This window comes from Phragmites australis, chromosome 16, assembly GCF_958298935.1.
Source record: "Phragmites australis chromosome 16, lpPhrAust1.1, whole genome shotgun sequence".
Classification (NCBI taxonomy): Eukaryota; Viridiplantae; Streptophyta; class Magnoliopsida; order Poales; family Poaceae; genus Phragmites; species Phragmites australis.
Genome location: NC_084936.1, coordinates 3,312,932 through 3,327,939, shown reverse-complemented (window position 1 = coordinate 3,327,939; position 15,008 = coordinate 3,312,932). Strand labels below are relative to the sequence as shown.

The 15,008-nt window shown below is 48.4% G+C and overlaps 1 protein-coding gene across 1 annotated transcript; it reads left to right on the top strand.

The window, feature by feature from the left end:
* Nucleotides 1-6,062: 6,062 nt before the first annotated feature.
* Nucleotides 6,063-13,375, top strand: LOC133896217 (protein NRT1/ PTR FAMILY 6.3-like). The gene is made up of 4 exons (XM_062336776.1): nt 6,063-6,269; nt 6,440-6,657; nt 7,283-7,872; nt 12,356-13,375. The coding sequence occupies exons 1-4, from the start codon at nt 6,140-6,142 to the stop codon at nt 13,218-13,220; spliced, it is 1,803 nt and encodes a 600-aa protein (XP_062192760.1). The 5' UTR covers nt 6,063-6,139; the 3' UTR covers nt 13,221-13,375.
* The last annotated feature ends 1,633 nt before the right edge of the window (nt 13,376-15,008 follow it).

The window sequence follows — 15,008 nt, the reverse complement described above, 5'->3', positions numbered from 1 at the left end:
CCCCTCCCCCCCCCCCCCCCATGATATGTCATCACTCCGCGCTCGGCAGCTTGACTATGAGGCCATGACACATGCACATAATCTGTAGACCATGCAAATGCTTCTTAGCCTCCCACCGGTAGCAGTACCGGAGGGTTTGCTAGTGGCACCATGGTTGCGTGATCTTATTCTCCTGGTTGAGACCGCCCGACACCAAACCGCGTGATCGTCACCTCTCTCCACAAGCATGTGTCATCACCCATCAGTGGGTGGCTCCTTGTTATGGGATGGGGTGCAACGCCCTATCAGCCTGGCTACGAGAAGTGCGCTAGCCGGACAAGTTCCAACCGGTCCTAGCCAAAAAATATGATGGCTCAACCAATCCTGATGAGTTCCTGCAAATCTACACCACCATTGTGCAAGCTGTGGAGGGCACAAAAAAGTCATAGCTAAGTACTTCCCAGCTGCCTTGACTAGTTCAGCCTAGTCCTGGCTTATGAACCTTCCCTGTGAGTTGGTTCACTCCTGGGAGGATCTGTGCGACCAATTTGTTGTCAACTTTCAGGGGACCTATACCAAACCCAGGGTCAAGGGCGACCTGTGCTCGGTCAGGCAACGATAAGGTGAGCCATTGCAAGACTTCATCCGACGCTTCATCAAGCGCCGAAACACCATTCCATGGATCACGGGCGAATTTGTGGTCATCGCCTTCAAGAGAAGGGTTAGAGACCAAAAGATGGTCAATAAGTTAGCCACTAAGGTAATTTGAAGCACTACTAAGCTCTTCGAGCTCACTGACAAGTGCACATAGGCCGCCGAGGCCTGAGAGCATCAGATTGACGCCAAGTCACGGCCAACCTCCGACTAGCCCGCCCCCTCCAAAGGGGTCGTCCAAAAGGAGAAGAGGAAGAACAAATGCAAGGAAGGACCATCCAACATCATGGAGGTCAAGAACACCGGCCAACCGCGCCAGCTCTTCGAGAAAAGGAGGGGAGGAAGGGTCATGGCTACTGTCCGATCCACCGTACCGATGCCCACGACCTGACCTAGTATAAGGTCATATGGGGCATCATCGACAAGGAGCTTTGAGATCGTAAATCCAGGCCCGACGAGGATGGTGAGGATGAGGCTGACCCCGACTAGTCAACACGGGGGTATCAGCAAGCCGATCACATGGTCCACCACATCTTCTGGGGTGCCACAACATAGTCCTCGAAAAGGGAATACAAGTTGGTGGTCCAGGAGGTGTGGGCAACCACACCGGACCCAAGCCCACGTCTGAAGTAGTCAGTAGTGCCCCTTACCTTCAGTCAGGCCGATTACCCAATGAGTTTCAAGCGACCTGGTCGCTACCCTATTGTGGTCAAACCCACCATGTAGAACATCTGATTGGGTCTCGTGCTGGTCGATGGAGGGAGCTCCAGCAACCTCCTCTTCACCGATGCACTGGACACTCTGCAAATCCCAAGGAGCGCATTGCAACCATTTTGCCCCTTCTTTGGAATTACCCCGAGCTCCTCAGCTAAGCGCTTGGGTCAGGTCGAATTGCCCGTCACTTTCAGCTCACTGAGTAACTTCATGACCAAAAAACTCATGTTTGATGTAGCGGACTTTGGGACTGCCAATAACGTGATCCTGGGGCGATCGGCGATGGCTCAGTTCATGGCCATCACCCACTATGTGTACCAGGCAATCAAGATCCGTGGTTCGACTGGGGCCATCACCATCTTCGGCAATGCAAAGATGGCCTTGCACTGCGACAAGAGGAGCCTTGACATGGTCGAGCTAACTCCCAGGTTGTAACCGGAGAATGCTACGCCTAATGGCCACTAGTGAAGGTCCAAGTCACCACCAACCAAGACGAGCAGTTGAAGGTAGTATGCCTCGATGACTCCAACCCAATCAGGAGGGCCCAGATAGGGGCCAGCCTGGCCCCCAAATAGGAACTCATGCTCATCACCTTCCTTCGGGTGAATGCATGTGTCTTTTCATATAGTCCGTCTGATATGTCCGAAATCCCTAGGAACGTGATCGAGCACAAGTTGTCAATACGACCTAATGTGTGACCAGTCAAGCAAAAAGCGCGTCGGTTCACAACCGACCAAAAGGAAGCACTTCATGAGGAGATCGACAAGCTCCTAGAAGCAGGCTTCTTCTAAGAAATATAGTACCCAGAGTGGCTGGCTAACCCAGTCATGGTTCAAAAACATAATGGTAAGTGGAGAATGTGCATCGATTTTACCGACCTCAACAAGGTGTGCCCGAAAGATCTTTTCCATTTACCTCAGATCGACCAACTTGTCGACTCAACCACCAGCAGCGATCTCCTAAGCTTCTTGGATGCCCATTCAGGGTACTACCAGATTAGCATGTATAGGAAAGATGGGGGAGAAGACTGCTTTTGTAACACCCTTTAGGGTCTTTTGCTATGTAAAAATGCCTTTTGGGTTTAAAAAGCGCTTGTGCCACTTACCAGCATTATATTTAGCTCATTCTTCGACCACAGCTCGGTAGAAACATCAAGGAATATGTGGATGATGTGATCATGAAGAGTAAAACCAAGGACAATCTGGTCGCAAAGCTCCAGGAAATGTTCGACAACCTTCAAAAGTACAGCATAAATTTAAACCCAGAGAAGTACACATTTGGAGTCTCATCAGCGAAGTTGCTCGGATTCCTCTTTTTCACTCGAGGAATAGAGGCAAACCCTGACAAGATCAGATCCATTGACCAGATGAAGTCCCCAGGCTAAAAGAAGTCTAGAAACTAATAGGAAGTGTGGCGGCATTGAATAGGTTCATCTCAAGGCTGGGAGAGAGGGGGTTGCCACTCTTCAAGCTCCTAAAGTGGAGCGACCACTTTCGATGGACACCGAAAGCAGAAACGGCCCTCCAAAATCTAAGAAGGTACCTCCCCTCCCCTCCTGTACTGAACACACCTCGACACGGTCGTGAGCGAGGTACTGGTTGTCGAGTGAGAATGTCTTCAATGACCAGTGTACTATGTCAGTGAGGTCCTACATGACGCAAAGGCTCGGTACCCACAAGCTTAGAAGCTGCTATACGTCATTCTGATGGCTTCTCGCAAGCTCAAACACTACTTTTAGGCTCACAAAATCAAGGTAATCTCCTTGCTCTTGATCAGAGAAAATTCTCCACAATAGGGATACAGTAGGAAGAATGGAAAAATGGACAATAGATCTCGGAGAGTTCGATCTCCAGTTCATCCCCCGAATGGCTATCAAGTCCCAAATGCTAGTTGATTTTGTGGCCGAGTGGTCGTCTTTTGAGCCCGAGCAGGTCCAGCGACCAGAGGCAGATGAGCACTGGACCTTGCACTTCGAAGGATCATTCACGCTGAAGGGAGCGAGGGCTAAAGTAGTCCTGACTTCACCAACCAGTGAGATCCTTAGATACGTAGTTTAATTATATTTTCAGCCACTAACAATATTGCGGAATACAAGGGCCTCTTGTATGGAATGTGGACAGCCTCAGCACCTGGGATTAAATGCCTGTTAGCGATGGGGGGACTCGATACTGGTTGTTAACCAAGTGCATAAGGAGTTTCAATGATCTGATCTGACAATGGTGGCATACCTCACCGAAGTGAGGAGACATGAGTGATGTTTTTTCGGTTTCGAAGTCAGGCATGTCCCTCGCAAGAACAACTTCCTAGCCGATGAGCTGGTCCGTCTAGCTTCTTCTCGCAAACATGTCACGATCAAAATCTTTGAAGAAAGACTCACGAGACCATCCACCACGGTCTCGGGCCAAGGTGAAGGGGATGTCCTGCTTGGAAACGGAGCATCAAAGGCAACACCTTTAGAGGCAATGCCCCCTTCAGTGTCGTCGACCTCGGGTGGCTATCATGTGGTCATCCTGCTCGATTCAGATCTACCTTCAGAGTCGAGCAATCCCTGACAATGAGGATTAGCAGAAAAGGTCTCGCGGTAAGCCTGTAGATACTCCCTGGTAGAGGAACACCTTTACCACCGGGGGAGCAACGACCTTTTACTGAAATACATCATTCAGGAAGAAGGGGGCATAGTGCTCTCTAATATCCATGGAGGCATATATGGTAGCCATTCATACTGTACTCTGGTCGAAAAAGCGTTCCGATAAGGATTTTATTGGTCCACTGCCCTCTAGGATTCTTGCGAGCTAGTGAAACAGTGCGAGTCATGTCAGTACCATGACCGACAAACCAACCACCAGCCTAAGCACTACAAACTATACCACTCTCTTAGCCTTTCATTGTCTGGAGGCTCGATATCGTCCCATTCCCTAAAGCCCTAGACAGTTTTGAATTCTTGTTTATGGAAATCGACAAATTCACCAAGTGGATAAAGGTCGAGCTCATTAGAAAGATCACCACCACAGCAGCGATTAAGTTCATACGAGGGCTGGTAGTGTGGTTTGGTAGTACAAATCGCATAATTATGGACAACAGGACTCAGTTCACCGGTAGTGCTTTACAGGACTACTATGAAGAGATCGGGACTAAAGTTTGCTATACGTCGGTGGCACACCCATAGAGCAATGGACAGGTCGAAAGGGCAAATGGGATGACACTGCAAGGGATCAAAACCTGTGTCTTTGATCGGCTTATAAGCTATTCAAGACGCTAGGTGGATGAACTACCCACAGTACTCTGGTCGCTGCGAACAACTCCCAGTATGGTTACGACCGAAACCCCTTTCTTCCTTGTTTCTGGCGCAGAGGCAATGCTTCCCTCTGAGATCGACCTTTAGTCACCTCGAGTAGCCAACTACTCGGACAACGACCAGGTGGTGTGACGCGAGGACCAAACACGCAGAAGGCATCATGATGGAGCATCCCTCCGACCCAGAGGATTTTTCAGGTGAAAACCCAGGTCCAGATTTTTGGACTGGCGATGGCGGCGTCTTTAATGTTGCATCATCCTTGGATATATTGTCTTGGAGATCCTTCTGCGTGTTTGGTCGAGGTCAATTCTCCTTGGAGTCTCACTTTGTGCTCGGTTGGTCGACTGACATGCTTGGAAGTGCGTGCTAAGTAGAGTCAGAGCTGTTGTGTCGATGGGGTCTGATAGAGCTCGGCAACGATAACACGAGGCATGACTTTTTTCTAGTTGCGTTAGTACTCGTTGTGAGTGCCAGCGTGACGATGACGAGGTAGCGGTCGAGATCCACTATAGGAAGTCGGAGCTGCTGCGCTAAGGATGAGTTAGGCAACGACGACCTACGGTGAGCTTTTCTTATATTGTATGGTGTGCGAGCCATTTATTACGCAGTTGTTATGTTTTCAGGTCTGATTTTTCTTATAAATTAAGTCAAATATCTGCTTGTAATATAAAATCGACAGAAGTAATACGGTTCTTTCAGAAAAAAGAAGTTATTTCTTATGACCAATGACGGACGTATAATGGACTCCCAGCCCCTGCTAGGTCCTAAACCAGGTCTCTTTTTCCTCCTCTTTCTCCTTTCTATCTCTCCTATTCGTAAAGCACCCAACTGGTAGGGGCTTGAGCACTCCAGGCCCCCGCTAGATCCACCGCTGCTTATGGCTAACGATCACTGTTGAATGATACGTACTTTGGTATTTCTCATAGATGTCAACCTGTTAATTTCTTGAGTATTTCTCGCACATACTGAAGCCTGATTCCACGCAGATCAGCTTGTTTTTGGACTTTCTGAAATCTAACCGTATGGAATACTATCTTTTGCCGTTGAGTTTCAACACATCGGAAGAAATCTATCTCGCCGATTTTGATCGGTGTGCGATAAGTTTAAATTTGCGGCGAATTTCAAGGAAAAAGCGTAGGGTCGCCGTGTCCTGTTTTCGGCCGGGTTTAGGAGCTAGCTAGCCCTTATCTTATCTAACCGCGGGTAATAAAGCGATAATCGATCACTTGCCTTCGTGATAACTAAGCCTGCGTGTTAATTATCCGCTTAATCCCTCCACTAATTTATTTCCATAAATAAAAAAAAGTTACAAACAAAAGAAGAAAGGCCACGTGGCCCTGTTAATCGGGTCCCACTAGATTATGCCCAAGTGGGAAGCGGTTATATATACCGGCCAACGCCCACCCGCCACATCGCAGCAAAGCAAACGTTCACCTCTCTCTCGCCCGCTTTGTCTTTGCTCCGACGAGGCCAGGGAGGAAGAGAGAGAGAGAGAAGATGGTTGGCCTACTGCCTGAGACCAATGCCGCGGCGGAGACCCAGGTGCTCCTCGACGCGTGGGACTTCAAGGGCCGCCCCGCCGCGCGGTCCACCACCGGCCGCTGGGGCGCCGCCGCCATGATCCTAGGTCCGTACATGCATACCCTCTTCTGCGCGCTTCTCCTGGAAAACCACCTGGCTGGCTGCCGTGATCAGCCGGCGCCGGCCGGATCCGGCAAGCAGGGATCTTGCTATGACTTACCCTGATGAATGAATCACGGCCAATGCGGCGGCTGATGGTCGGTTTGCGTGCTGCAGTGGCGGAGCTGAACGAGCGGCTGACGACGCTGGGCATCGCGGTGAACCTGGTCACGTACCTGACGGCGACGATGCACGTCGGCAACGCCGAGGCCGCCAACGTCGTCACCAACTTCATGGGCACCTCCTTCATGCTCTGCCTCCTCGGCGGCTTCGTCGCCGACTCCTTCCTCGGCCGCTACCTCACCATCGCCATCTTCACCGCCGTCCAGGCCTCGGTCAGCCCCACCAACCCCCTGCTCTGGCACCTTTAACCTTCCTGCCCATCTCCGAAAAGTTTTGATTTTTAATTTCTTCTCTGGTTTTTACCTTCATCTTCAATTCATGTGATGTGCTCTGCTCTCTTGATGTCGGTTGGTTGGGTTGTTAATTGTTGTTGTGGGCATCAAGAAAATATCTTGTTTTTTACTCTCACCTAGTTTCGAGCAGTAGTTTTTTAAATCAAATTTCAAGTAGTAAATTTTTTTGGAGCTTTTCGTTTCCAAAAGAAATATATTTTTGGAGGTCTTCATGGAGAAGATGCTGTTGTGAAAAGAAGCGCGCACCTAAAGAACACTATTTAATCATCGCCTCGTTGTCGTCATCCTCATATGATACTGACAAGATTGATGCATGGTGGACGGGACCATATGGCACAGTTCAAAATCTTTTTATCTTGGCATGATTAATTCAGATGAGATTAGATTCGATCGTGTGTTATTCAGATAAGAGTAAATTTTGCAGGGGGGTTTAGTAAAAATTAATTGGATGTTGATTTTGACAGTTGTGGCGGTTAATTATTAGTTGCCAAGAAGAAGAAGAAGAATTGTGAGCGGTGAAGTGATTCTTTAATTTGCATGGCAGGGCGTGACGATCCTGACGATCTCGACGGCGGCGCCGGGTCTGCGCCCGCCGCCGTGCTCCGGCAACGGGCTAGAGTGCGCGCGCGCGACGGGCGAGCAGATGGGCGTGCTGTACCTGGCGCTGTACCTGACGGCGCTGGGCACGGGGGGGCTCAAGTCGAGCGTCTCCGGCTTCGGCTCCGACCAGTTCGACGAGGGAGACCGCGGCGAGAAGCAGCAGATGATGCGCTTCTTCAACTGGTTCTTCTTCTTCATCAGCCTCGGGTCGCTGCTCGCCGTCACCGTGCTCGTCTACGTCCAGGACAACCTTGGCCGGCCCTGGGGCTACGGCGCCTGTGCCGCCGCCATCGCCGCCGGGCTCGTCGTCTTCCTCGCCGGCACGCGCAGGTACCGGTTCAAGAAGCTGGCGGGCAGCCCGCTCACCCAGATCGCCGCCGTCGTCGTCGCCGCCTGGCGCAAGCGCCGCCTCGAGCTCCCCACCGACCCCGCCATGCTCTACGACATCGACATCGGCAAGGTCGCCGCCGCCGAGGAGGGCTCCACCAAGAAGAGCAAGCTCAAGCAGCGCCTCCCCCACACCGAGCAGTTCCGGTAAGCTCCCTCATTTTTTTTAGATAGCAAAACCATCTCTTTTTTCAGTTCAACCATTCATCAAAACATGCTCTATTGCTTGCTTAATTGATGCTTAATTATCTTGCTTGTGCTTAAGTGTGGTTTATCTCTCTGTTAATAGTTATGGGAGGGCATGGGTCAAACAGTCAAACTAGGCTGGACTGAAGTCAAATCGGCTTAGTTTGTTTGGCCATGATTGACCCTCACTTTTAACTAGAGGAGAGGAGAGAGACAACTAGGCTGTCAAAGAGCCGAGCTCTATTGAGCCTTTCTGTCTCAAACTTGAGTTTGATAGAAATTTAAGCTGAGTTTGATCTAAATTAAAGATCTGATCAAGCCTACAATTAGAATTGAGCTTGGTTTGTTAGAGTCTCGAGCCGAGCTTGAATCAAACTTAGAGCGAGTCGAGTTCGAATAGCTCGTGAGCCTCGAGTTTTTTTTATAGCTCTATCTATGCGTTGGATGATGAAGTTGAAAAAATAAACTTGGCTAAAGTAAATGGACATCGGCTTTGCCTCGATGAAAAGTAGTTAGAGTTAGCCGAGCTTTTGACTAGCTATTCGAACTCGACAGGCTTTTGAGCTTGTGGCTAGGTTTGAGCTTAGCTTGTTAGGATCTCGAATCGAGTTCGAATTAAGTTTGAATAGCTCGCGAGTCTCAAATTTTTTACAGCCTATACACAACATGACAAGAAGAGAGAGTAGTTTGCCAGCTAGGGGTCCTCCAATCCAATGCAAGCTGGTGCAAGGTTCAGAATGTACTGTTTGTCCCCTCCAATCCATTTTCATCATTTTCTCCCAAGTTGCACCTTCACGTGGTGTACCAATGGATGAATTCATGACAAATTCATAGGTCACTAGTGCGGGCAATTGTCTACTACTAAAGTCCACAAACCCGTGTCCCGCCTCATCTAGATTTTCTCAGAGCATTCAAATTTGTCCTAGGCCGAGTCACTGACGAGTGGCCCCTGATCCCCCTACAAGTCAATAGTCACCGGAGCTAACCTCTCGGTCTGGTCACCCATGGATGGTACACATACGTATATCACCTCGCTTAGTCTAGCTGACATCTCGGTGCGGTCACCCATTTATGGTACACGCACACGTATAGCATCTCGCTTAGTCTAGCCGACATCTCGATCCGATCACCCATTTACCATACACGCACACGCATAACATCTTAGGTCATCTCTGAGGGCTTCTTTTCGGGATAAAAATCTTGTCATAAAGTGATTTTTGTTACTTTCACCGTTTCTATAGTTTTTCTTCACAGTTCTTATCACGAAGCGATTCCTAAGATCATTTTCTTCACGATAAGATTCTTTCGTCTTTCTCTTCGCGATTTACTTCGAAGGAAAGCTATTGGAGATAAGAAAAAATAAAAAAAATAAAAATAGAGAAAAAAATAAAATAAAAAAAATAAATGAAATATGGTTGAAGATCATCTTATATTAGGTCATCGGGCACCATATTATGTTTAGCGGAAAAGGAGATAAGAGTTCCATGGGGTTCTGGAGGCGACAAACGGCGTGTTTGGCAGCGACCAACACCAATAATTGCCGGTATTCTAATGCCGGAGGAGACGGGCCACGGGTCGTGCATCCTGCTGCGCTCCCCTGTTTTCCTCTGCCCGGTGCTCTGCACTGCATGGTGCTCCGCAGCTGCCTGTGGATTACATAAACCTGCACAAAATACAGACCATGCTCACCTGCTGAAATGAAATTCAGAGATGCAGAATATAGTAGTAGCAGTAGTTTCAGACGGGAAGATACGAGGAACCAGGAGTCAGGTCGGCAGGCAAGGCCAAAGTGCCTGATTTCACTTGTTCTCTAGTGCATTGAAAAGTCTCAGTTTTGCTCTTCCTGTGACTCTTGCAAGAGAGCTGTCCCTCACCTACCTACCTTGCTTTCTACCTTTTTTTTGGAAGAGTAGACTGAACGGAAATTTTCACATACGTATATCCTTACCAAAACTGTTTATTTACGTTAAGATTTATACTGAAAAGTAGGAGCGACGAACGGTTTAGATATGCCGTATATGCACAAACCTATGGGGTTTTGCATTTCCCTGCTGCACCATAGTGTTCTTAGTTTTTGGTGTCATCTACTTCCTAAAATGTCGTGAAGGGTATATTACAAATGTGTGTATTGGAAGCAAATATTTGCTACCCGCATCCGAGTCTTAGCTCAGCTGACAGTGACAGAGGGAGCAAGGAGCTCCCCTCCCGAGCCACCCGCGTTCGAGCCACGAGGGCTGCGCGGGATGCACGTCCCATCAAATGCTCCAAAGAAGCCTCCGAGAAGGGGGGCCAGCGTTAAAAATATATATATTTGGTACTTGGAGATGGGATTAGACAAGAAGAGAATGGAGTCATGGAGTGGGGTGAGAATCACCTGCGTTGGCATTTCAGTCTGATCTCATAGCACCAGCTTGTCGTTTCCGAAGAAAATCACGATTTGTTGTTGACGACTTGATCATGATATGAGTATGAAATGACCAGGTTACAGCAAAAGGCCACCTAATTACCATACAAAATTCCAGTCTCATCGACATCAAGTTTCACTTTCCACTCGAACACAGCCATAAGGACCACTAAAGTCCTAGGATTTTGTTGTGTCATCACATCAAACAAATTAGACATTGCTTCAAAACAAAATCAAATTGGAATTTAGAATGCATTACACGTGGGCACTGAACTCCATTCATGAATAAGAACTTTGTACTGAGTGGACCAGTAGGAAGGTAACTTGAATCAAATAAATCTTAAATATTCCCTGTCAATTATGATATCACTGTTTCTGAATAAGACCGAGACGTGTGCACACCGAAAGGAAAAGCCGGAGAAAAGGCTTTGCATGATTGGGCTGCAGAAAAGAAAATCTCAAGAAAAAGAAGCCATCCTTGATTCCTTGTAGAGCTAGACGGAAGCAGCAGCATGTGTGTGTGTGGAACCTTCCTACTCCTACCTATCTAGTGATGATGGGGACAAGGAAATCTAAGCAAGCAAAGCAACCTTTTCTTTCCTCCTTCCTTCCTCACATGCACTTTTTCTTCTTGTTTTTGCTCTTGCTCTTGGCATGGCTCCCTTGGATGGAGGTAGGAGGAGCATTGCATCCATCTCTGCTTGTGTCTGTGTCTCTGTCCATGTCCATGTCCGTTGGAAAAGCTGTGGAGGAGATTGAGTAGATCACTGGAGGGATCATCCCGTGCATGCATGGACCATTTGTCCAAAAGTTGTAGTGAGAAAGGGAAACGGGGCATGTGATCTTGCAGTCTGGTTGCTGTCCGGTCATCTCTTCCTTCCTTCCCTTATGATTGCCTGAGTCGGTGAGGTTGATGGGATCAACAAGGCAACCAGACGAAATGAGACGAAATTGATCTGCCCAATATTTATTCTCATCCATCAAATGCCCTTTTGTTACAGCCTCTCCTTTTGTTTTACTTTTGATCGAGATTAGTGGTGTTCAGTGCTGGAACACGAGATCTCGTCGGTTTTAGCCGCGGCCATCGGCGTCAGCACGGACATAGTTGGGACCTGGGAGAGTTTTCTGAAGGGTTGGAGGCCGCCATGTCTTCTTGGCAAATCCCCTGCCATGAATTCACCTTGCACATGACAAAGGGGTGTGTCCTTTTTGCTGAAGCCTGAATGAACACATGATTAGATCGTAAGATTAACGGTAGAACGGGGGTGTGGCCACTAATCTTTTCTCGGTGTCTTATCAATATGAATTCAGCTTGTAGGTATTTGATTGGGTTCGTGTCTCCATCTGCTGCAGAATCTTGCTCCTGTGCTTTAGTTTTTTTTTTTCTTCTCAAAGTCGAAAAGAACTTCGCATGGTCTCTGTTGAAGCTAAAGTGATTCGATGACGGCAGCTTAAATATTTGAAGAACTCACTTTAAGATGCTTAAGTTATGGCTTTGTTTATACATCTCTTATGCTCTGCTGTCATTGATTGATTTTGCAAGACGAAAAAATGAGAACAAAAATGTGTTTCTTGTCTGAAGAAAGCAAAGAAGGAAAAAAAACATCTGAAGGTCTTGCTTGTTCTTTCAGTTGTGTCGGCTAAAAACTGATGCTGGAAAGAATTCACCTGAGAGTTCATTAACCTTCTCTTCACTTCTTAAATTTTAACAAAACCAACAAGATTAACAAGGTTGGTTTATGTTGTGATCAGGTATTTCAATTACCTTTTTAATTTTTTCGTTCACCGGCGAAAAGATCAAAATTTTGCCGAAATTTCGATTATTTTTTATCCTCTTTTACGTGAGTCCCACATGTCAGTAAAAGAAAAATCTAGATATATATTTTGTAGATATATATATATATATTGTTTTTCTCCGAAATTTCGATGAAATTTTAATCCCTGGTTGTGATAGACGCAAAACAGCATTGCATTGTGTGTTTTCTGACGAATGTTGCTGCATGGTATCAACAACTGACTAGTGCTGTCATGGCGTTGCAGGTTCTTGGACCACGCGGCGATCAACGAGGAGCCGGCGGCGGAGCCGAGCAAGTGGCGGCTGGCGACGCTGACGGACGTGGAGGAGGTGAAGACGGTGGTGCGGATGCTGCCCATCTGGGCGACCACCATCATGTTCTGGACGGTGTACGCGCAGATGACCACCTTCTCGGTGTCGCAGGCCACCACCATGGACCGCCACATCGGCGCCTCCTTCCAGATCCCCGCCGGCTCGCTCACCGTCTTCTTCGTCGGCTCCATCCTGCTCACCGTCCCCGTCTACGACCGCCTCGTCGTGCCCATGGCGCGCCGCCTCAGCGGCAACCCGCACGGGCTCACCCCGCTGCAGCGCATCGGCGTCGGCCTCGTGTTGTCCGTCATCGCTATGGCCGCCGCCGCGCTCACCGAGGTCAAACGCCTCCGCGTGGCGCAGTCGGAGGCTGTGCCTGCCGGTGGAGTCGTGCCCATTTCCGTGTTCTGGCTCATCCCGCAGTTCTTCCTTGTCGGTGCCGGCGAGGCCTTCACGTACATCGGCCAGCTGGACTTCTTCCTCCGCGAGTGTCCCAAGGGCATGAAGACCATGAGCACCGGTCTCTTCCTCAGCACGCTCTCGCTCGGCTTCTTCGTCAGCTCGGCGCTCGTCGCCGCCGTGCAGAAGCTCACCGGCGACCGCCGGCCCTGGATCGCCGACGACCTCAACCAGGGCCGCCTCTACAACTTCTACTGGCTGCTCGCCGCGCTCTGCCTCGCCAACCTGCTCGTCTACCTCGTCGCCGCCAGGTGGTACAAGTACAAGGACGGCCGCGCCGGCGCCGACGGCAGCGTCAACGGCGTCGAGATGGCCGACGCCGAGCCAATGCTCCACTGAGGACGGGATGGGACCCATCCAGCCGTCCGTCCATCGATCCAACGGCGCTGATTCTTCCACGTTGTACTAGTACGGAATCGTCGTGTCATGTATACGTGTGTATTTACGTCTGTGTGCCCGCGTACGTGTAGTATAAACTAATAACTTCTTTCTTAGAGAGGGGTAATGGTAAAAACCCGCAAGGGTTAGCCGTTCCATAAGATTTATCAAGTGGTGGGGACGGGGTGTCAGTGGCTCAATGCCACTGTATTTTGTGTGGAAGGGGAGAGGGTCGATGGGTAATAGGTGCAGATATGAGTTTAAAAATACACTCGCAGGTATGGATTTGTGTAGCTCCTACCTGAGAGTTTTATGCTCGTTGCCATACCTAGATCGATTTCGTTGTAGTGGAAAAATCTCGACTGCAATGTAAATCACACAAATGGTAGGGTGGAAATAAGGATGTGTACTTTTGATTGATTGACTTGTAAAATTTGAAATGTGATGGTAAACTTTCTTGTGTTTATGTTCCCAGTATCTGTATCTGGTGCAGACTTATCTCTAGGTGCAAAACAAGATACATGATGCAAAATGAAATTTTGATCGATCAACTTAAGAGATACTTTAGTGGCGGAATCCTTGGAATTGCGCTATTCGTGATTTTGATAATGAAAAGCTCAATTTGTAGAGGAAGGATACATGGATCTCTTATTAATAGGACAATGTAGAGACCTCTTGTGGGTTATCCCAGAAAAAAAAAGTTGGTTTCTGGATTTAGGATGTGTTTGGTTCATATCCTCACTGTGCAAAGCCAAATTTTAGCGTAGGAAAACCTTGGTTTGAAGCCAAAATTTGACTGCCTTAAAAAAATTGGCTTGGCTGGCCAAATTTTTTTATAGAAAACTTAGGCACAACTCAAGAGGTCGAATAGAATCGTCTGCCTCAGCTTTGGCTGACCAAATTTTTTGGCTTGTTCACAAAGCAAGAAGGCTTCTTTTTTTCTTTTTCTTTTTTGCTAGAATTTGACTTGGCTAGTTGGGAGCACAAGTGTTGGCTTGTTTTGTCAAAAAAAAAATTCTCTGACAAAGAAAACATTACCTTAGGCTTAGAGGATTCGTTTTGAGAATGTTCCTTCCCGTGAGGGTTCATTTGGAAAATGTTGACAAACATGGCGCGCAAATCCTTGTATACCAACTTGTTTGGAACGTAGAAAACTAAGACGGTTCGCCGGCCCGAGTCAAGAGCGTAGAAAAATACCAAAGGAATGCCAGAGCGAAGGACCCTCGTAGGCATCCTTCCTCCAAAATTTTGCAGAAACTGACAATTCCATGCGAATTTCAAAGAAGTTGTCAGGTGCCTTCCCATATCAAGAACTGTCTCATACGATAATGATTTCGTGGATGCTTCAGGTCGATCGATCCCCAAAATCCTTCCAGCAGTTCCATGCTTTTACCTGACAGTATTTTGAGATGCATGCATGGATTCTGAAACCTGATTAAAACAGATGTCCCAATCTGATTAATCGTCGAATCTTTTGCCGCCAACTGAGAAATCCGGGGCCGATCTGACGATCCACATTGCGTCCTGCGACGAACCGTTCCGATCCGACGGCGCCAAGCGACGCGTCCGTACGGGACGAAGCGACGCAAGCGCCACGACGTGTAGCGTGTGTGTGTATATATATAGCCCGGACGTGACAACGAGCGACGGGGCCTTCCTCTACGTGCGAAAGAAAGAAAAAAAATGGAGACGTCTGGGAGCGATGGCGATCACAGGGCCGCCGGCGAGACGGTGCGAGGAGGCGGCGAG